This window comes from Bos taurus, chromosome 4 (genome assembly GCF_002263795.3).
Source record: "Bos taurus isolate L1 Dominette 01449 registration number 42190680 breed Hereford chromosome 4, ARS-UCD2.0, whole genome shotgun sequence".
Lineage (NCBI taxonomy): Eukaryota > Metazoa > Chordata > Mammalia > Artiodactyla > Bovidae > Bos > Bos taurus.
Window position 1 is genome coordinate 30287631 of NC_037331.1, and position 24458 is coordinate 30312088.

General features: G+C 36.0%; 1 protein-coding gene across 2 annotated transcripts in view; it reads left to right on the forward strand.

The window, feature by feature from the left end:
- Positions 1 to 20275, forward strand: part of SP4 (Sp4 transcription factor) — an 82212-nt gene extending 61937 nt beyond the window's left edge. For both annotated transcript variants that reach the window (XM_024991010.2, XM_024991011.2), the window contains exon 6: positions 16841 to 20275. In XM_024991010.2, the coding sequence (XP_024846778.1) occupies positions 16841 to 17088 (248 nt within the window). In that variant the 3' untranslated portion in view covers positions 17089 to 20275. The remainder of the gene's footprint in view (positions 1 to 16840) is intronic.
- Positions 20276 to 24458: the final 4183 nt, after the last annotated feature.

The window sequence follows — 24458 nt, forward strand, 5'->3', positions numbered from 1 at the left end:
TTTAAAGTAAATTGAGGTGTCTTGTAGAATGTCCCTCAATTTGGGTTTGCCTGATATTTTCTCATGATTAGACTGAAGTTATGAATTGTCTGTGCCTAATTGCATCATATTAGGGAATACATGATGTCAATATGTCTTATTATTGGTGATGTTAATATTAATGAGTTAGTTAAGATAGTACTTGCTAGGTATATCCACTGTAAAGTTTTTCTTTTTTCCTTTCCACGTTTTGTTTATTAGAAGCAAGTGACTAAGTCCATTCAGTATTCAGGGGGAAAATCTATTAAGCTCCATAGCCTAGAGGGAAGCACATCAAAGAATTTGTGGACTTAACCATAGTAGTTAGTAAATATGTTGGAGACTATTCTTTGAGTCTACACAAATGTCCTGTTTTTTTTTTCTTTAAAAAAAAATACTATTTTCACTTTTAGCATTCCTCATTGTATCTTGCCTGAAGATACAATGTAATGTTCTGTGTGATGTTACTGTGATGTGCTAAAGACCATTTTCTATTCCCCTCACTGTTCCTATAATTTTTAGTTGTGCCTCTTGTGTAATGAAAATTTATACTTTCTTCCCCAATGATTTGTTTATTCCATCATTTATTTTTACCACTTTGGTATGGGTGGAAGTTCATGACATTGTACAGGAGACAGGGAGCAAGACCATCCCCAAGAAAAAGAAATGCAAACAAACAAAATGGCTGGCTAAGCAGGCCTTCCAAAATATGTGAAAAGAAGAGAAGCAAAAAGCAAAGGAGAAAAGGAAAGATACATCCATTTGAATGCAAAGTTCCAAAGAACAGTAAGAAGAGATAAGAAAGCCTTCCTCAGTAATCAGTGCAAAGAAATAGAGGAAAACAATAGAATGGGAAAGACTAGAGATCTCTTCAAGGAAATTAAAGATACCAAGGGAACATTTTATGCAGAAATTAAAGATACCAAGGGAACATTTTATGCAAAAATGGGCTCAATAAAGTACAGAAATGGTATGGACCTCACAGAAGCAGAGGATATTAAGAAGAGGTGGGAAGAATACACAGAAGAACTATACAAAAAAGATCAAGATGGTGTGCTCACTCACCTAGAGCCAGAGATCCTGGAATGTGAAGTCAAATGGGCCTCAGGAACCATCTCTGCGAACAAAGCTAGTGGAGCTGATGGAATTCCAGGTATCCTAAAGATGATGCTGTGAAAGTGCTTCACTCAATATGCCAGCAAATTTGGAAAACTCAGCAGTGGCCACAGGACTGGGAAAGGTCCATTTTCATTCCAATCCCAAAGAAAGGCAATGCCAAAGAATGCTCAAACTACCACACAATTACACTCATTTCACATACTAGTAAAGTAAAATTCTCCATCCAGGCTTCAACAGTATGTGAACAGTGAACTTCCATATGTTCAAGCTGGTTTTAGAAAAGGCAGAAGAACCAGAGATCAAATGGCCAACATCTGCTGGATCATCAAAAAAGCAACAGAGTTCTAGAAAGACATCTATTTCTGCTTTGTTGACTATGCCAAAGCCTTTATCTGTGTGGGTCACCACAAACTATGGAAGATTCTCAGAGATGGAAATACCAGGCCTCCTGACCTGCCTCTTGAGAAACCTGTATGCAGGTCAGGAAGCAACAGTTAGAACTGGACATGGAACAACAGACTGGTTCCAAATAGGAAAAGGAGTTCGTCAAGGCTGTATATTGTCACCCTGCTTATTTAACTTCTATGCAGAATCAATCATGAGAAACGCTGGGCTGAATGAAGCACAAGCTGGAATCAAGATTGCCGGGAGAAATATCAATAACCTCAGATATGCAGATGACACCACCCTTATGGCAGAAAGTGAAGACGAACTAAAGAGCCTCTTGATGAAAGTGAAGAGTGAAAAAGTTGGCTTAAAGCTCAACATTCAGAAAACTAAGATCATGACATCCGGTCCCATCACTTCATGGGAAATTGATGGGCAAACAGTGGAAACAGTGGCTGACTTTATTTTGAGGTGCTCCAAAATCACTGCAGATGGTGACTGCAGCCATGAAATTAAAAGATGCTTACTCCTTGGAAGGAGAGTTACGACCAACCTATACAGCACATTAAAAAGCAGAGATATTACTTTGCCAACAAATGTCCGTCTAATCAAAGCTTTGGTTTTTCCTGTAGTCATGTATGGATGTGAGAGTTGGACTATAAAGAAAGCTGAGCGTCAAAGAATGGATGCCTTTGAACTGTGGTATTGGAGAAGACTCTTGAGAGTCCCTTGGACTGCAAGGAGATCCAACCAGTCCATCCTAAAGGAAATCAGTCCTGTGTGTTCATTGGAAGGATTGATGTTGAAGTTGAAACTCCAGTCCTTTGGCCACCTGATGTAGAGAGCTGACTCATTTGAAAAGACCCTGATGCTGGGGAAGATTGAGGGCAGGAGGAGAAGGGGACGACAGAGAATGAGTTGGTTGGATGGCATCACCAACTCAATGGACATGGGTTTGGGTCATCTCCGGGAGTTGGTGATGGACAGGGAGGCCTGGCGTGCTGCAGTTCATGGGATTGGAAAGAGTCGGACATGGCTGAGCGATTGAACTGATGAAAGTGAAAGAGGAGAGTGAAAAAACTGGCTTAAAGCTCAGCATTCAGAAACTAAGATCATGGCATCTGGTCCCATCACTTCATGGCAAATAGATGGGGAAACAATGAGAGGCCTTATTTTCTTGGGCTCCAAAATTGCTCTTGATAGTGACTGCAGCCATGAAATTAAAAGACACATACTCCTTGAAAGAAAAGTTACGACCAGCCTAGACAGCATATTAAAAAGCAGTGACGTTACTTTGCCAACAAAGGTCCGTCTCGTCAAGGCTATGGTTTTTTCCAGCAGTCGTGTGTGATGTTGGACTATAAAGAAAGCTGAGCGCTGAAGATGATGCTTTTGAACTGTGGTGTTGGTGAAGACTCTTGAGAGTCCCTTGGACTGCAAGGAGATCCAAACAGTCTATCTGAAAGGAAATCAGTCCTGAATATTCATTGGAAGGACTGATGTTGAAACTGAAACTGCCAACACTTTGGCCATCTGATGTGCAGAACTGACTCTTGAAAAGACCCTGATGCTGAGAAAGATTGAAGGCCAGAAGAGGAGGGGACAACAGAGGATGAGATGGTTGGATGGCATCACCAACTCTGGACATGAGTTTGAGTAAACTCCAGGAGTTGGTGATAGACAGGGGGGCCTGGCACACTGCAGTCCATGGGGTCCCAAAGAGTCGAACACAAATGAGCAGCTGAACTGAACTGATGATATTTGTTCATGAATATTTGGTTTTTGAGTTATCATCCAATTACATCATTACAAGCACATCTCAGAGATAGTCCCAGTTTGGTTCCAGACGACCTCAGTGAAGAGTGAATATCTCAGTAAAGCCAACCACAGTACTTTTTTGGTCTCGCAGTGCATGTGAAAGTTATGTTTACATAATACTATAGTCTATTTAAGCATACAGAAGTGTTACATCTTGGAGAAGGAAGTGGCAACCCACTTTAGTATTCTTGCCTGGGAAATTATGAACAGAGAAGCATGGTGGGCTATAGTCCCTATAGTTGCAAAATGAGTCAGACACAGCTTAGCAACTGACAACAGCAGCATTCTAAAAAAACAATGTACATACCTTAATTTTAAAATGCTTTATTGCTGGAAAAAAAAAATGTCAACTGTCATTTGAGCCTTCAGTGAGTTGTGACATCAAAGATCCATGATCACATATCAGCCTTACAAATATAAAGTAATGCAAAAATGTGAAATATTGCAGTTACCAAAATGTTACTCAAAGATATGAAGTGAGCAGATACTGTTGGAAAAATGGTGCTGATAGACTTGCTGGATACAGGTTATCACTAACATTCAATTTTTTTTAAAAAGTTATTTGCAAAGCACAATAAAGCAAAGTGTGATAAAACCAGATATTCCTGTGTTCATTATCTTCCTCACTTTGTTCTATTTTTGGCCATTGAAAGTTGTTTCAGATTGGCTCCTCTATCCTTTTGATATGCCCTCATCCTGAGCTTTCTTTTAATCTTTAGTATTCTGTTAATTTCATAATTATGTATGTAAGCATAGGTTTTCATTTATGGTATAGTTCTGGATGGAATTTTCAACTCTGGGTCCTCCCCCACCACCCTACATCCACCCGTTCACCCTTTTTTATTTTTTGCTCATTTTGAATTCTTAATGGATGTATGTTGGACTCCCTATATTGATTTTTTTTTTTTTTTTTGCACCTTTTCTTTTACTTGTCTTTTTACCTTTTCTTATATTTTCAATGAAATTCCTTAACTTTAGCTTCAGGTATTTTTGTTGAATTGTTTTTTAATTTCCAAGAGTGATTTTTGTTTCTTTTTTTATTGCATCTTGTTCTTACTGTATAAATACAGTAGCTTACCGGAAGTCTCATGTTTCCTCCAGGGTTATATTTTTTTGTCTGTATTTCGCTTTTTCTGAGGTAGGCTTATGTGCATTGTCCAGTGATCCCAGGCTTTTGTTTAAATAGATGGTGATGATGATCATCATGATGATGATGAAGGTGACTGACAAATATGTTTAAGTGAAGGATTGTGAAATCATTGTTAACTGGTGGCCTTCTTTTTAGGAAATTGGGTAGGGCCACTGTGTGTTAAATTGAAAGGGACCTAATTATCAACATGTAGTATTACAGTGCGGGACCATATTTCTTTAGATAGAAATTCTCAAATATTTTGCCCCAATTTTTTAACAGTAGGGCTAATATTCCATGTATAGGCTTCAGTTTACTGTTTTATACTCCATATCTCCCTCTCATTATTTTAGTTCCATACTTCTACAGAGCTCTACAAAAGACAAATTGGCTCTTTTCTAGAATATATCCTCTTCCTTGATAATCTCTATTCTTATTTGCAGAAATGTGATCCAGTTAAACTTACATAACAATGCATAATAGAAGCGAGTTTCACAGGACTTGTTTTCTTTTTGTTCTACCAGCTTTGGCCCTGTGGGCCCTGAATAGCAGGTATAAACATCAAACACTGTAGGAGAAACCATGTATATCTGGCAAGAGAACTGAGAAAAGGGGCTCTTGACTCCAAGTCCAGCCTGTTTGTGGGTTGCACTGAAGTACTCTTGCCTGGAAAATCCCATGGACGGAGGAGCCTGCTAGGCTACAGTCCATGGGGCCGCTAAAAGTTGGACACGACTGAGCGACTTCACTTTCACTTTTCACTTTCATGCATTGGAGGAGGAAATGGCAACCCACTCCAGTGTTCTTGCCTGGAGAATCCCAGGGACGGGGGAGCCTGGTGGGCTGCCGTCTCTGGGGTCGCACAGAGCTGGACACGACTGATGGGACTTAGCAGCAGCAGCAGCATTGTCTGCATAAGCAGCTAAAATATTGAGAAAATACCTTTATCTTTTGTTAGAGGAATCAGGAAATATTGGGCCCTTGTTTTTCAGTGAATATGAGGGGAATTACTTTTTCTTTTCTTTGTCATTTCACTCTGAAGGTAATGCCAACCATGATTATGTGCAGGACAATGAAGGAACACCCCTCCCCTCCCCCCCCCCCCGAATACTGGCTTTCTGGCCAGAGAAACCAGAAAAAAAGGACACTTGGGGGTTGGAGAGTATGAGGATAAGTTTGTAGAGATCTGTAAAAGGTGATCCCCTATTTTCTGTACGGAATAAAGTAAGTTCTGGACTCAACTCTGTACTGCACATGCACAGAACAATCCCCAAGAACCATCGCAGAGGCCTCAAAGCCTGAAATAAACCACCACCTAATTTCTGACATGTGCTAGGCATACTCAGAAAGCATAATAAAATCTTTAAAAATAAATTAATATTGAAATTACTGATCAAAGAAGGCAAGCTGTCACTTTTAGTATGAATCTAAAGGGGTTGTTTTGCTAAAATAGAACTGTTCTCTAGAGGATTCGTAATAGAACCCAGAATCACCATAACATAATATAAAAAATGTCCAGGATGCAATCCAAAATTACTCAGCATACTATGTATCCACCATGTCAAGATGATCCACATGTTAGAATTATTAGATGAAGACTTGCTAAGAATTGTCAAAGGATCTAGACACTTCACTAAAGAGAATATACATGTGACAGATAAGCACATGAAAAGATGTTCAGCATCATCTTTTATTTGGGGGAATGCAAATTAATCCTGCCACAAGATACCTGTCACCTATTAGAATGGCTAAAATAAAAAATAAGAACATCAAAATCCTGACAATTAGAAGTACTGACAAAATTGCAGAGCTGGAACTTCATTGCTGGTGGGAATGCAAAATGACACAGCACTTTTGAAAAACATTTTGGAATTTTCTTACAAAAGTTAAACATACACTTAACCATATCCACTCCCAAGTATTCATCCTAGCTTTGAATATACATGACATTTATTTATAATCACCTAAACTGTATACAATCCTAATATCCTTCAGCTGGTAAATGAATGAAATGTTGTGGTATATCCATATGTTGGAGTACTACTCCACAGAGTAGAGGAATGAATTATTAATACACAAAACCACATGGATGAAATTTAGATGCATTATGCTGAGTGAAAGCATCCAGCTTCAAAAAGGCTACCAATTGAATGATTCCATTTACATGATGTAATAGAAAAATCAAAACTGTATAAATGGAGAACAGATCAGTGTTTCCTAATGTGTGATGGAGGAGAGTTTGTGAAAAAGCATCAAGAAGAAATTTTTTTAAGTGAAAGCAGTTCTTCTATATTGGAATTTTGGTGATAGCTACGTGACTTAATGTGTTTATCAAAACTCATAGAACTATGTAGAACTGTATGCAAATTGAAACATTTTCAAAAACATGAGACAATACTTAATCTTTGAGAAATTACAGTCTAAAAATTGAGGGAGATTTTCTGGTTAATTGTTACTTTAACAGTCCCAAGGAATTTCTTGCTCAGCTTCACACATATGCCTCATGCAATGTGTCTAGAGCCAAAGGGACTCCTGAAAACAATTTTGTGCAATTCTACCATTTTATAAAGAAAGACTAAACGTAAGTCTTAAGAGGTTAATTGACTTCTTTATCAAGGCTTGAAACTTAGTTCCTTGAACCAAGTTGAGTTATGTAGTGATGAGTTAGAATGAGCCATGGAAGCAATAAATTCAGACAGGCAGTAACAGTCAGTAGTAGTTAACGTATCTGATCTCCTTCAGTGTGCTGGGTTTCTGAATGCTTTTTAAAATACAGTTTCGCATTTCATCCTTTGAACAGTGATATAAAATAGATATTTCTGCTCTTCCCAGTTAAAAATGAAAAAACTGAAAATTGGAGAGAGAAGTTGCCAGGAATTACATGATTGGTCGGTGGAGCAGAGTCAGGATTTTTATCTTGAACTAGAAGCTAACTTATACAAGAAGATATGATGTCAGGATATACAAGCAGTTCAGTATTTGGGAACCATGATGTTTGTGACAATAGATTTTTAAAAAGTAGGCAGAGATCAATAGGATGTTACATATATTTGATTTTTTTTTTCCTGCAACTATAGGAAATGAGGAACCATTGGAAGTTTTTAGCTAATAATCAGATGGTCACTTTTTCATTTTCAACCATTTGATATTTGTATGGAGGACAGATTTCTAGGGAATAATTTTGAGACCAGTTAGCAAAGACAGTAGGAACTTTTGGTAAGATCCTAATAAAACAGAATTTGTAAGGTGTACTTGGGACCAGTTTAAGAGATGTCTGTGTAATAAAATTAACAGTATTTGGTGACTGATTAAATGTGAGAAAAGAGATGAAAGGTATCAATGATGACTACCGCAGTTGAAATGGAGAATTTAGGAAAAGGATTGGTATAGTGTGGAACGTCTGTCTCCCTTCCCTTCTGTTGATTTTGCTTCTTGTGGTTCGGAGCTCTTTTGGTAGGTACTTACATGTTTCTAAGTGTTACAGCTTCTTGGTGGAGTGATACTTTTATTATTATAAAGTACCCTTCCTTATCTCTAGTAGTAATTTTTATCTTACCAGTCTAGTATTAGTATAGCTATTCTAACTCTCTGTTTGCACAGTATATCTGTTTTCCATCCTCTTAGCCTCCTCAAGTCTTTGAATTTAAAGATAGCTCCTCTTAGATTTTTTAAAATCCAATTTTTAAAATCCATCCTGTCAATTTTCTGCCTTTTGGAGACTTCAATTCATATTTAATGCAATTACTGATAAAGACTTCTGCCATTTTTATATTTGTTTTCTATTTGTCTTCATGTCTTCTTTTTTGTTCCTGAGTTTCTCCATTGTTGACATTTTGTGTTAAACACTGCTCATGTGTTATTTTAATTACTTTGTAATTTTTTTGATATATGTAAGTATAGGTATATATACTATATATATTAGTGTGTATATATTAATATATATGTGTAGTTTTCTTAGTGGCTCCTGCTTTGGATATTATAGTTCACATCTTTTAACAGTCTAATTTGGATTAATACCAACTTTATTTCAGTAACATGCAAAAACTTTCTCCTACATAGTTCTGCCTCCACTTATGCTGTTATTTTCACTAATTACATCTTTGTATATGGTGTACCCCTCAACACAGATTTATAAGTATTATGCAGTCTTGTTTGAAACTAGATGGGGGGAAATGAGTAGACAATGCATTTATACTGTCTTTTGTATTTGTCTGTATAGTTACTTCACCTGGCATTCTTTATTTTTTCATATGTATTCTAGTTATCATTTAGTATCTTTTCATTACAGCCTCAAGGACCACCCCCCCCCCACCTTTAACATTTCTTACAGGTGTGACAGATTCCTTCAGTTTTTTATCAATCTGGAAGCATCTTAGTTTCTCCCTAGTTTTGAAAGATATTTTTGCTGTATATAGAATTCTTGGTTTATAGGTTTTTTCTTTCACCTCATTGAATATATCATCCCATTGCTTTCAGACCTCCATGATCTCTGATGAAAAACAAATCAGCTGATTTTCTTTATAATGATCCTTTGTAGATCATACGGAGAAGGCAATGGCAAGCCACTCCAGTACTCTTGCCTAGAAAATCCCATGGACGGAGGAGCCTGGTAGGCTGCAGGCCATGGGGTCCAACAGAGTTGGACACGACTGAAGTGACTTAGCAGCAGCAGCAGTAGATCATAAGTCACTTCTCTCTTGCTGTTTTCTAGATTCTTTTTTTTTAACTTCAAACAGTTTGATTATTATATGTCTCAGTGTGAATTTCTTTTCATTTAACTTAAAGTTAGTTGCAGTTCTTCCATGTGTATATTAATGTTTTTCATCAAAATTGGGGAATTTTCAGACCATTTAATCTCTCCCTCTTTTCTGAGAGGCTTTGTGTGCATGTTGGGGCACCCTCAGCTCTCAGCCAGACAATGCTCGTTCTCTTCGTTCTCTTGGGGAGCCTCAAAGGATAGGTAGGCCTTATAAGTGAGAGTTCGGTTCATCTCAACCCTTCTCCTGAGTATGTTCACAGCCCTAAGCATGTATGTGGCTTCTACATTCCAAGGAGTATGTCAGAACTTTATAGAGCCCCTATGGCTATCTCATACCTCTGAGCTTTTTAAGTTTTTTGTTTATCTGTTTATTATTTGGCCCAAGTATTAGTCATTGTTTCAGGTATCCATGAAGTTAAAATACTTGTCTTTAATTGTTTTAGATAAACACATGCTCTTCTCTATTCCTGGAGGAAGACTTTTTCATTGGAGCACTTCCAAGGAATGTTCACTGCAACATTGTTTTAAGTCCTCCAAAGAAGCAATGATGATTCTTGGGGAAAGAAGTTTTGAAAGGGCTTTCACTCTGTTCTGCTCCCTCTGGTGGCTACCAGGCTGCTGGAAAATGTAAATGGAACTAGCAAGTTAAAACACCACAAAACTTGCTGTTTTTATCAAGATTTAGCCATTTTCCTTATAAAACACTCCCTGAGTTACAGGAACCCTTGATTAATTTACAGAGTCTAAATGAGTTGATTTGATTGTTTATTTTTCCCCCAGTTTTCTGAGTCTTTTCACAGAGGAGTTAAGTTTTGGTCACTGTCTTTACTAATATTGTCTCTTTCATATTTTGGGGAGGAATTCCCCTTTTATTTCTGAGATATAAGGATAGGAAAGTTAATGAGTTTTTTTTGTGACATCTTGAATGATGCTTTCTATGGCACATCTGGGAGATCAAATTCCTATTTTAGGACTCTGTATCTTGATGTAGCCATCAATTTATAGATGATAGTTAAAACCATTAGAGTAGATAAGATTGCCTTTTAAAAAAGTATTAATAAGAAAATGACCAAAAGGGCTTCTCTGTTTGAGCTGATAATTGCTGAAGGAGGAAATGAAAAAATTCTCATGATGTAGATTGATGTCTACGAATTTTATGGTCTCAAATCTCAACCAGTCTCTCAGAACAGCCAATCTTACTTTTTTTCAGCTTTCACATTGCCTTAGTAATTATCTAAACCTTCTCGAGTCTTTTTTTTTTTTTTAGCACATTATTTAACAGTTTTATTTTAAAAATAAAGTCATTACATTCAGCATCAATAATAATGATAACAGCCATGTGACACATAGTTTTCTTAATATTTTCATTCTCATACTTTAGCACCCTCAAGTCTTCTTATTTCTTGTTACTCCCACTTAACTTTCCTTTATCTGTCTTCTACTTTGAGAAAACTTAAGCCACATAACTTCTCTCAAATTATCATTTCTCCCTCTTTTAATTTACTTTTACCCCCAGGTAATGATAGGGGAGAATTAAGTGTACTCATGAAGAGGTGTCCAGGAGGGACTGATAAGACCATCCCAATAGGCACTGGAGGGATCCAGGGACTACAGGTTTCTAAGTTTGAGTAATTAGGTTTTTAAGAACAAATCAAAATATAATTTCTATAAAGTGAGTTATATATAAAAGTCTGGCAAGAAATTGTATAGATGCTGCAAATGGATGTTTGATTGAAGTTATCCGTTGAGCAAAGGATGTGTTTTTTGCTTGCCTATAACAAATGCCATACATTTAAAAATGTCCCTGTAGTGGGTTGAATTGTGTCTCCCAGAAAGAGAGACAGTTCCTACTCCATAGAATTGGTGAATGTGACCTTATTGGGAGATAGTTCTTTGCAGATGAGATGCGTTAAGAGGAATTTGTAACTATGCCTGGTGCCTAGCATTTATGATCTAGTGGACGTTAAATCCAGTGACGGCAGATGTATAGAACAGTCTTTTGGACTCTGTGGGAGAGGGAGAGGGTGGAATGATTTGGGAGAATGGCATGGAAACATGTGTAATATCATATATGAAACGAATCAGCAGTCCAGGTTCAATGCGTGATACTGGATGCTTGGGGCTGGTGTGCTGAGATGACCCAGAGGGATGGTATGGGGAGGAAGGTGGGAGAGGGGTTCAGCATGAGGAACACGTGTATACCCGTGGTGGATTCATGTTGATGTATGGCAAAACCAGTACAATATTGGAAAGTAAAAAATAAATAAATAAGTCCAGTGACAGATATCCGTATAATAAAGAGATGATACACAGAGGGCAAGGCCATGTGAAGGCAGAGGGAAACATTGGAGAGCTGCACCTACAAGCCAACCAATGCCAAGGATTGCCAGAAGTCATCCGCAGCTAGGAAGAGGCAAGGAAGGATTCTTCTCTAGAGCCTTTGATGGGAGAATTGTGCTGCTGACATCTTGATTTTTGGCATCTAGTTCCATAACTGTGAGAGAGTGAATATCTGTTGTCTTTAAGCCACACAGTTTGTGGTTTTTTGTTTTTGTTTTGTTTTCTATAGTAGCCCTTGGAAACTAATAAAATCTCTTAGGTTACTCTGGAAATTATTTTAATTGGTAAATATGCAGATATGTTATCAAATGGCAGGCTTTGAAAAATATTCATAAAATGTGTTTTTTACATTGTATTAGCTTAGGTTTAAGGGTAACATGAAAATGAAATTATAGGTAGGACTCTGACAGCTAGATAATTGGCTCTTGATGGATTGATTACCTCAAATAAATAAAAATTTAAAGATGTTTTATTCCATTCATCCCTTCAAATCTATGATTCCATTTGAAAATCTCAGCTAATTTTTTTCTGAGAGAAACGCTGTTATATCATGTTAGGAAATAATCTGCATAATTTCTAAGTTTGCATCTTCTACTTATATCCTTTTTATATGTGTAAATATATATAGTACATATAAATACTACTATATTTGAATAATCGTGTCATACAGCGTGGCATTTTATTAATAATCTAGATAAAATATGCAGTTTTTTTATATTCAGTTTATTAAACCAAAGTTGTTTTGGTTACATCCTTTAGATTTTCTTAGAGAAAAAAAATTGAAATTTCTTCTTGACATGTTTTTGAAACTTGAAGATATTTTTCAGATCTTGATCCATATTATAGATCACCTGTAATTTACTTTTTGAATTATGCTTTACCTTTTTCAAGATGATATCTTTATTAGTTTGCTACTGCTCCCAAGACAAGTTATCACAAATTTAGCAGCTTAAAACACACTTTTTTATATAGCTATTTAAGTCCGAAGTCTTAGTAGGCTCAGCCTGAGTCCTCTGCTTAACATCTCACAAGTTGAAATCAGGGTGTTGACTGGGTCATGTTCCCACCTGAAGTCTCTGGGGAAGCATCTGCTTCCAGATATATTCACACTGACAATCAAATTCAGTGTTCACTGTTGTAGGATGTTGGTCCTTGTTTCCTTGCTGTCTGTCAATGGGGGCTAATGTTTGCTCCTGGAGGTGACCCACATTCCTTCTCATACTTTCCATGTGGAAACCACCCCCACTCCCAACCAGCAGCAACAGGTCAAGTTCTTCTCACACTTCTAATTTCTCCTGCTGGATTTTTCTGATTCCAGCTGAAGAAAGCTGTCTGCTTTTAAGAACTCATGTGATTAGATTGGGCCCACCCAGATAATTAAGAACAGTCTGTCTATATTAACCTTTTTAAACTTAGTCACATCCCTTTTGCCATGTGATAAAATGTATACACAATTCCAGGGATTGGGACACAGGCATCTTTGTAGGGGATTCAAGAGGGAGAGGACATATGTATACCTATGGCTGATTCATGTTGAGGTTTGACAGAAAACAACAAAATTCTGTAAAGCAATTATCCTACAATTAAAAAAATAAAAGTACACACAATTCCAGGGGTTGGGACACAGGCATCTTTTTAGGGAGTTGGGGCATTTTGCCCACTGTAAGTATTAATAACTAATATCAACAGTTTTGATAGCTAGTTGCATTAAGTATAAAAAGTGTTAACCCTACTAAAATAATTATTGAAATAATTCTAAATATAAATACAAAAAAAGATACTGTAGGATATATAGTTAGTATAAGAACTCTCTGCCTCCTTATAATTTATATTTTATAAAGTATAATGATAATGTTTGCCAAAGAGGTAGGAAATTAGGAAATTGTCTTCTTACACCACAGAAGACACACTTCTCCGTGGAAAAAGGTTAATGAACTGAAATGTCATTCCCCTAATGATAGTTTAATTGTACAACATAATTTACTTATTTTGCGATTCTAGCCAACTTTTATTGCTTGAAATTAATTGGATAGCCACACCACTTGGGAGTAGACTAGAAAGTCCACACAAAAGCCATGTCCCCATCATTTCTCATTTATCTTAGAGTTTGGTACTGAGTAGCTGGGGACGTGAATTCCTTTCTCTTTTCGTACCAGTAGTTTCATGTGGTTAACAAAGGACTCTCTCAAGATAATGGATGCTTCTTAAAGTCGGAGACTCTGACTTGTTCATTTTTGTATCACCAATACCGGTCATACTGCAGTTGTTCCAAATATTGTGTTGGAGCAACACAAATATTAGGTAGGTACAAACATATTTGTGGTTTCAGACCATGAATTTTAAATCATTATAACTAGGCTCAAACACATCTTTTTTATACAAAATTGGAACCATTACAGTCAACACATTATTGCCAATGAGAAGTAAGTTTGTTTATTCCTGTAGCATAAAAATCCATGCTTCGGGATTTGACAAAAAGTATTGTGCCTCCTGTTGGTTGTGGAGGCATTATCCCTGCAAAAAGTTGTTGAGATGCTTGAAGAAGTATCAGTTGGTGAGCGTTCAGGTGAAAATGGCAGATAAGGCAAAACTTTGTAGCCCAGTTTGCTCAAGTTCTGAAGCATTGTTTGTGCAACATGCAGTCAGGCATTGTCTTGGAGAAGAATTGGGCCCATTCTGTTGACCAGTTGTGGCTGCAGACATTGCTGTGTTCAGTGCATCTGACAGATTTGCTGAGCATATTTCTCAGATGTAATGGTTTTGCCGGGATTCAGAAAGCTGTAGCGGGTCAGACTAACAGCAGACCACAAAACAGTGACCATGGCCTTTTTTTGGTGCAGATTTGGCTTTGGGAGATACTTTCGGAGCATCTCAGTCCAGCTTAGTGGACTAAGACCAAAAAAAAAAATCCATTTTTTGTTGCATGTCACAGTCCTATCAAGAAATGGTTCCTTGTTGTTGTGTAAAATAAGAAAAGTAAAGTGAAAGTTATACAGTCCATGGAATTCTCCAGGGTGGAATACTTGAGTGGGTAGCTGTTCCCTTCTCCAGGGGATCTTCCCAACCCAGGGATGGAACCCAGGTCTCCCCCATTGCAAGCAGATTCTTTACCAGCTGAGCCACCAGGGAAGCCCAACAATACTGGAGTGGGTAACCTACCCTTCTCCAGGGGATCTTCTTCACCCAGGAATCAAACCAGGGTCACCTGCATTGCAGGCACTTCAGAGTGACAATTTTTTTCATTTCCTGTTAGCTCATGAAGCACCCACTTATTGAGCTTTTTCCTTTTTCCTTTCCAGTTTGTTTCAAACGTCAACTTTGAGTCCTTTGGCAACTTCTCATGTAGTTGTAAGAGCTTGATGATTACTCTTAATTGGTCGTTGTCAATTTCCGATGGTGGCCACTGCACCCCTCATCTTCAAGGCTCCCTTCTGCTTTACAAAACTTGGAACCACCAGTGCACTATGTGTTCATTAGCAGTTCCTGGGCCAGACACGTTGTTAATGTTATGAGTTGTCTCGGATGCTTTACTACCCATTTAAACTAGAATAAGAAAATCGCTCAAATTTGCTTTTTGTCAAACATCATTTGTCTAGTCTAAAATATAAACTGTAAGTAATAAGACATTAGCAAAAAGAAAACAAAGCGAGAAATGCACATTAAAATGATGCATAATGTCACTACGTTTATTTAAGAATGTATTCTAGTATCAAATGGCAACGTTCAACAGTGCAAAACCGCGATTACTTTTGCACCAATCTAATACTGAAAAATAACTGAGTTTGTAAATAAATACCACAGCTAACAAATGTTTATTAAACAGCCAGTGTGTACAAGTTGGTCACCCATTGATTCAGTGTTTAGTGAATAAAGCTCATGCCTTCAAGCCATCACTACGTGATATATCTTTCTGATTATTCTTGGTTATCATTGCTATAAAAGAACAGAGATCTCTACTACAGGTGATTTAATACATAATACCTGAATTAGAAATCAGGTGTCTTGAATTCTGCTCTTTTATCAATTAATTGGATAACTAATTGGGGGATTCCCAAGCAAATTAATTTCTGAGGCTCAACTTACCTATAAAATGAAAATGTAAAATAAGATCCTTTAGATTTCTTCCAGCTTTTAAATTTGTACACTTTGAATTTTTCTTTTGAAATAAAATGGGAAGCCTGAAAGATAAAGGAGTTCAAGATTGATCCTAAACATAAACCCTCATTTAATTGTTTTTTTTGTCCTTGCCTCAGTGTTAACATTCATAAAATGCAAGTCATTTTGCCTTAAAACTTAACTGGCTTTATTTATACCTTAAGGATTTTATCCATTCATTTAATTTTTCTATGAAAAGAGGAAATTTCAGTGAATCACATTCAATTCTTTTTTAAATAAAAGCAAACAGATAAAGAAGAGGGGATATCTGACACTTGAACCTATAGATTTTTCTATTAGTCAATCAAAAGGAGGGCCAGGTAAAAGAAGAAGCCAAATTGAATTTTTTTAATTTTCTTAAGTTCTGTTATCAGGAAAATAGTGCTTCTTTCCTCTAAATAATAATTGTAAGGAGAGAAATAAAGCTAATAGTTTATCCATTATAAATGTGATATGTCAATTAACTAAATTTTTATGTGCCCCTGCCTATTATACGTAAAAACAAAATTGTTTTTTTCTAAAATAAAGAAGTAGTTACTTCCAATAGAACTATCTTATAAATTAAAGAGAGAATATTTAAGGATCACTCTGTCTACCAGAAACTAACATTCTAATTCTGCAAGATCTAAAAACTATTAAATTTGAAATGTAGTGTTTACCCCACTCTCATTTTTTACCTTGTAAAGAAACTCAATACACTGTAAAATTATTAACTGATTTTATTTGAAGTAGTTTCAAGGTATTTCCTGCCTCTAGTCATTATGTCCAAAATTTTGACAACAGTTTTTACGGAAGAGTGGATATGAGCTTTGATATTATGCAGAGTTATAACTGGAGGAGACTTTTGAGATCATGTGTCAGGAACCTTCTTATTTTGTAGATAGGGAAGCTGAGGAAACAGTTTTATTTTCAGTTTTTAGCAGAATCAGGACTTTAACACAGTTCTTTTATTCCCAGTCACGTGGTGTTTCTCCTATACTGCACTGTGTGTTTGTTGGCATTTTGAAATAGAAACAAAGTATTTTGCAACTGTTGAAAAAGAAGAGAAATTATTTTAAATGATAATTTCATTTAGATAAAGTGAATTGCTGTTTATTTACTATTTTTCTGTTTAGGTGAAAAGAGATTTGAATGTCCAGAATGTTCTAAAAGATTTATGCGGAGTGATCATCTCTCCAAACATGTCAAAACGCACCAGAATAAAAAAGGTGGTGGGACAGCTCTTGCCATTGTTACCTCCGGAGAACTGGACTCATCTGTTACAGAGGTGCTTGGCTCCCCAAGAATTGTCACAGTTGCAGCCATTTCTCAAGATTCAAACCCAGCAACTCCCAATGTTTCAACCAACATGGAAGAATTCTGAAGTTATTTATAATAGAGACCTCTAGTGCTGCACTTAAGTTTACACACCTTTGAAAATCTGGAAATGGGCTGGTCAAGTGGATTACAGAGTAGGAAATCATGTTTTCATTCTTGGCTTCTTTAAGTATTCCAAGATTTTGGGTCAGCACATGAAGTGTTGAATTTTTAAAAATACAAAAGCAAACTGATATACTGGAAACGGATAGAAAAGTATTTCCTCCATATTATGTACGTTGTAGTTATTTGGAGATATATCACATAATCTTTAAACTGAATCTTCCCCTCTCTTAACATCATGTGTTAACATGTTTAAAAAGACAGACCTCAGTAGTTTGCAGACTGGACCTTAATTGGACTTGTTTTCTTTGAAAGTACTTTGTTATAAATTCAGTCAGTAATATTTATGTGGATTTTTCCCCCATTATCACAGAAAACAGATAGTTAACTGATGATAGAGATAATGCTTTATTTCCTTAGCTTGATTTTTGGAAAATCAATTGAAAATAGTTTTGGCCGTCTTTTCTAAATATTAGAAATTCTTCAACAGTTAAATTAGGTAAGTTCCAAAAACAGAATCTGAGAGGCATCTCAGATCTTTATTACCACTACATTGTAGTAGTGGGTATGCAGACAATCAGTGAGATCCAATTACTTTCTCCATTTGGAGACGCAGAAGGAACTTAGAGCTAAACCTTAGGTTAAATTTTAGATTGAAACCGTAGGAAAATACTGGGGGGGAAATGGTTAAAACAAAACTCACAATAGCTTCAGAAAAATAAAATGAGGCAACTTAACAGGTATGGTTTTGAAGTTAGGATTGATTATATTCCTAACACTAGGTTGAACCACAAAGTTCATTTTAAATGTTTATATTGGAAATATTTGCATAGAGTTTAAATCATCCTGTAGTTTCATAGTCTGTAAATATGAGTTATGTTGACAATGTGCAAAATTCTTTATGCTTTGACTTGGTAGCCAAAGAAAGAATTGTCACACTTTTTTTAAGGCCAGCAGAAAATTATCTTTTAACTACATTATAATTTCTGTTTTCCTCTTTGCTAAAAATTAGCCAATCCCATTTTATTTCTAGCACTGTTTTAGAGGCTGATTAAGGATTTATAACACAGTAATGTCTTTGTGTTATACCAGAAACTGAATTTTCCTTAAGAAGACATCCTAACAAATGTATAACAGATGTGATGCTATGAAACAAAAAGTATTTTTTAAAAATATCAGTCAGTTATAAGTGATGAAAGAAATAAATGTATTTCATTGTTTGTACAAGCATCTTAATAGGAAAGATGGCCAAAAGTTTCCTATAAAAAAATCTGAAGTATGCCAGTAGCTTAAATATTAGTAAGATATTTCATATTTAAAAATATATTTACAGTGAATTATAATGCAGTTGGAATTCACCATTTGAAAACTGAAGTTTTTAACTACTTGGTTAATTAACACCATTAGTTTGGGGACTGTTTGAGTATAGGTGTATGTTATTTTCTTGTACATTCTCTATTATTTCAGGAAAAGTACTACTCATGCGAATTCTCTTCTGAAATTGTGATGTTTCTTGTATTTTTGATGAAGGAGAAATACTGTAATGATCACTGTTTACACTATGTACACTTTAGGCCAGCCCTTTGTAGCGTTATATAAAACTGAAGGTCTTTTGTGCTTTCAGTTTGTATAAAAAAGCTTTGAGATTAAAGGAAAAAAAATTTTTACACTGTGGTTATAAATTTCAAGTTTCTTAAAGCTTTTGTAGACTTGTAACAAAGTCTTTAAATTTTAGTTGGATTTTGTAAATTGTTTTGTATATTTTATTTAATGTACTCTTAACAACTGATGTATCTGGCTTTAAAACATCAGAATCAGTTTGTTGTTTTGTTTGGTACAGAGAAGCATTTGGTAGTGTTAATTTTAATTTTATTATATAGGAGCTGAAACATCAAATATATATTTTATCTATCATTATGCTACACAATCAGTGCTATAAATTTTTTTATGCAAAGAAACTTTCCTAATGTTTGAATCATGTTTCCTCAGAGTGACACTTTTTGTTGTTGTTAATACTGAGTGTGAGCTCTCTGCACCATTATTCTATGAACCATTTTTAATGCATACCTATGTATGCGCCTCAGAAATGGAAGTTATTTTTTAATCAACAATGAGGCCTATTATAAATTTAACAAACTGAATCTGGATAGCTTTATAGCATATAAAGTATATTAATTTGTGTTAGCAGGTGCACATTTCACCACTGAAATTAGAAATATTTTGACAGTCTGTTCTGCAAACCATTCTGAATCCACTCTTCTGTCTTATAAGAATCGTAAATTTCAATGTCCTTTATTTGACTCAGTGGGATATAGCTGTTATAAGTAATAGGGCACAGATGTGCAGTAGAGTCTTGTTTAATGACATTTCACTGTTCATTCCCTTTGCCACTGTTATAAAACTTTTCTTTATTGTAATTATCAGTGCAAAGCTATGTATTTATCATGGTAGAACTCCAGTGTTAGAATAGTTTTTTCTTACAGTATACTTTCTTTGGTTAGGTTTGTGTATGTGTTGCTGATTACATTAGAACTTGATGTTAAGTCATTATTTATCACACTCTCATGAGAGCAGTAATAAAAGTGTGTAATCTAGGAGAAAAAGTTAATTTGTCAAACTTAGATAAGCATGATGTTTAGGTCCTATTTTTCAATTTTATAACTGTTTTATTGCAACAATATTTGTATTTAAGTCTTCATTTTAATGCCTTGTGGTGTTTTTTTATGCATGTCACTAAGTTGTCATCCCACATAAATTGATGTGCAGCATAGGGTATTAAATCTACATAATGATTTTAAAACAGAAATAGTTGATGGTAAAATGTAAATGTTTTGCAAAAATTCCTTATAAAAAGTTTTGTAGTAACATTTCACTTGTAAATTTTTTTTTTTTTTTTGTAAAAAAAAAAAGAAAGAAAAAAAAAAAGATGAATCCAGAAAAGAACTTGTTTCCCATATCCTAGAATTTAGACAATTATTCTGCCAGCAAAGCCTCTGGGGCTGTAATTGACATTTTTACAGTGCTGATTTGTATAAAATTTGTTTTTTGTGGATTTGGAAATAAAATCATGTACAAGTTGTTGCCTGCAATAACAATTGCAAGTAACCTATTAAAAATTCCCTTGAGTTTAACATGTTTCTTCATTTAATTATGTATACTATAAAGCAGCAATAAATTGTTTGAACTATCAACCTTCCTATAACGATGAACACTGGAAAGTAATGTTCTCACTAGAAAATGTATTGGCAGCTCTTCATAATTCCTAGTATTAAGATATGGTCACCATTTCTCTGAAGATATCACCAAAGAACACCAATTCAAATTTCATGTTAATTTGTAGCCATTGCTCTAGACATTTATGGAAATTAAAATTTGATTTAGGTACATTTTTTACTTAGATATTTTTAAGCAGTAAATGTTAGGAAATTGTAGGAAGAGCTGAAAATGAAAACATAATTAAAATATTATTTAAGCTTACAGAAGCAGGAAGAAGCAATGCATGCCATGTAGATGCCACAGTCTAAAAGCAAAAGCTATTTGCTTTTCCTCTTGGGAGACCTCTGCAAATCTCATACAGAACCTTAACTGACATAATAAATGTACTGCTATAACAACTTTAGTTACCAGATTTCCAAACCCAGGCTATATTACATATCATCATGTGAGGAGCAGAGGATTTTAGGCAGCAGGTAAGTAGTAATACTTTGGTCCACAGGATGCCAAAAATTCTTTTTACATCTGTATTAATCAGGGCCTACATTGTGTTTGGGTAGATGCCTTCTATAGTAAAACTGTACAGTAAAGACATGGCTAGTGTAATAATATATGTTCATTAACAGTTCCTGAATCAAAAAACAGGTTTTTTTTTTACGCTGCCAAATGACCAGTAAAGAGGTCTTACTAAATTTTTCAAAATATTTGTATCAAACTAGAAATGTATTTCAATTATTTGAAAAATTCACATTTGGAAGCATCAGGATGACATTGTATAAAAGGGATAACACAAGTAGTAAACTTCTTATGAGGTAGTACTAGTTTGATTCTTGGACTTCTAGGAGCTTCAGTCTCATCCAGGAACCAGGAACCTAGACTAAATCAAAGAAAACACCAAAAAAGTGAGGCTTTTTACCTTATCCTACATAAAACTGTTGATAATAATAAGTTAGGAAAGTTGAAGCAGTTCTAAGTGTAACACTGTATAATATGGTATAGTTTATAATGCTATTCATGATAACTTCAAAATATAAAGAAAGAATTGTATAGCTTGCTTTTTTTAATTTAAAACTTCAGATGCTTAAAAGAGTGCAGAGACTTCAGATATGTACAAAACATATGAAATACTTTATTCTTCAGTACATCTGACTTTCGTTTCTGTATTTATTGCCCAAGTGCTAATGTCTAGTTCACACACAGCCAACTTGTAATTATGTAGCAGGGTTTTTTAGACGCCATATTCAATGCTCCTAAAAGTTGCTAATTAGTGTATGTCTTAGGCTATATTCTTCTTCCTTGAAGGTCACAATGAATTTATTTTTGGATGCCTGAAGCTGATCTCAAGTGCAAATAGTAAGAAAGGAAGGAAGGAAGATCGTACAAATCTTTGTTTTTGTCTAAGGTAATAGTTTGGCAAATGCTAGGATAATGTCTCCTGGAGGAAAATGTTCCAATTAATAGGGTTTCTGGATTTCAGAATTTTAGTAATCAAGTTTTCCTGTATAAAAAGAAAGGAATCAATATGCTATTTATAGTACTTTAGCCCAGAAAAGCAGTTTATGTGTGTACATATATATAACAGCTTTTACAATAAGCATTTAATTTAGCAAATGAGTTAGCAAATTACATATATTGTATTGGACTGTACTGACATAAAATCTTTTTTTTTTAACTAGGGAAGGTATTTTCATGATAAATCATGCATCACTGTGCTGCCCACAGCTAGGTACAAATGCCCAAGCCTTAAGTACATTGTACATTCTCTTGTGAATTCAACCAGGAAAATTTGGTGACAGTTAAGCAAAATTTTCAGATGAGCTTGCAGTGTTTGAAACATTTCATTAAAAAATATTGTACCACAGTGAAACAGTAGATGCATTTCCAATTAACAGTAATCCCTTTGCATAATTGTGGCATTGTTTAAAATTTTTGTGCAGTGAAAACATAATCCATGGGATTTTTGTTTCCTGTATGCATTTTAATAAAATTAGGTGCACATATAGAGAAAATACAATTTTATACTAATATATAACATTTGGGTTGGGTTAGGAAGTTCAAACTTCCACATAAAACTATTTTGTCTTTAAAGTTGCTGAAAGACTACAAGAAATACAGATAGGCATAAATATACACACATTTCCTAAAATTCTGTATAAAAGATTTGTACCAACAGACTGGTTCCAGATTGGGGAAGGATTACATCAAAGCTGTATATTGTCACCCTGCTTATTTAACTTACATGCAGAAATGCCAGGTTGGATGAAGCACAAGCTGGAAGTAAGGTTGACGGGAGAAATAATAGCCTCAGATGTGCAGATAACACCACCCTTACGGCAGAAAGTGAAGAAGAACTAAAGAGCCTCTTGAAAGAGGAGAGTGAAAAAGCTGGCTTAAAACTCAACATTAAAAAAACTAAGATCATGGCATCTGGTCCCATCACTTCATGGCAAATAGATGGAGAAACCGTGGCAACAGAGTGAGACTTTATTTTTGGGGGCTCCCAAGTCTCTGCAGATGGTGACTGCAGCCATGAAATTAAAAGATCCTTGCTCCTTGGAAGAAAAGCTATGACCAACCTCGACAGCATATTAAAAAGCAGAGACGTTACTTTGCCCACAAAGGTCCATCTAGTCAAGGCTATGGTTTTTCCAGTAGTCATGTATGGATGTGAGAGTTGGACTATGAAGAAAGCTGAGCACCAAAGAACTGATGCTTTTGAACTGTGGTGTTTTAGAAGACTCTTGAGAGTCCTTTGGACTGCAAGGAGATCCAACCAGTCCATCCTAAAGGAAATCAGTCCTGAATATTTATTGGAAGCACTGATGCTGAAACTGAAGCTCCAGTACTTTAGCCACCTAATGGGAAAAACTGACTTAACTGGAAAGACCCTGATGCTGGGAAAGATTGAAGGCAGGAGGAGAATGGGACAACAGAGGATAAGATGGTTAGATGGCATCACCGACTCAATGGACATGAGTTTGAGCACGCTGTCGGAGCTGGTGATCGACAGGGAACCCTGGCATGCTGCAGTCCATGGGGTCACAAAGAGTTGGACATGACCGAGCAACTGAACTGAACTGAACCAATAGTTTCCATAAAACTACATGTTTATCTAGAGCCCTCCTACTTCTGGATGTTAATTTGCTTCAGGACTTAATGATAGCCATGAATGATAGGCTTGTATTTTGAGTCTCCACTCATTGGAAGAGTACTGAGGGTCTGTTTTGTACCAGGTGCTAATCCAAGTGTCAGACCAAGAATAAGACAAAGAGCCCTATCCCCTGCCTTCGCAGAGTTCACGTACATTTGAAAATGCTAAGGGCAAGGGGGACAAGTAAGCTAGAGGTGAGGCGTGCTGGGGCTGTGATTATAATTAGGGGGTTCAGGAAGCCTCCTGAAGTGATATCTGAGCAAAACAAAGTAAAGAAGCCAGTTTTGCCAGTCAGTATCAGGAGAAACTGAGGGAAGAGGAACCAGCGAAAGGGATGAACCTGACTGGACCAGGGCTGAAGCACACTAGCCTGGAGGGACCAAAAACGAGGACTGCAGCAGAGAGGTAAGAGTTGGCGGTGCATCCTTGCCGTGGGGGTAAAGGCTTGCTTGCAATGCAGAGGATCAAGCACCCTGATGAAAGCAAAGCTTGTAACACAGAGATATCCACTGGAGGCCGAGAAGTGTGAGCTTGATTCCTGGTTCTGCCACTTACTACACAACCCTGGGCAAATTACCATTTCTGCACCCTCTTTTCCTCTTGTGCAAAATGGAAATAATGTCTCACAGGTCTGTTAAGAGGATTAACTAAGGTAACTCTCAAGCCCCTGACACAATGGTGTTCAATAGATAGAAGTTACTATTAATTTTAGGTTAACCCAAAAGGGGGCAGGGAGGATGGAGAAGTTCCCAGTTGAGGGACCAATAGGTTGAAAAGTTAATGCTCAATATCCCATCAAGAAATTTCTGAGAATTTAAGTGTACATTTTTTTTTCCAGACTACCTATGAAGCTAGTTTCTGTCTGAGTATTTTATGATGGTCATCTTTTCCAAATGCTAAGCAAAGTTAAAGTTTCAAATCTTAGTTATTTTCTAATTTTAAAATGTTAA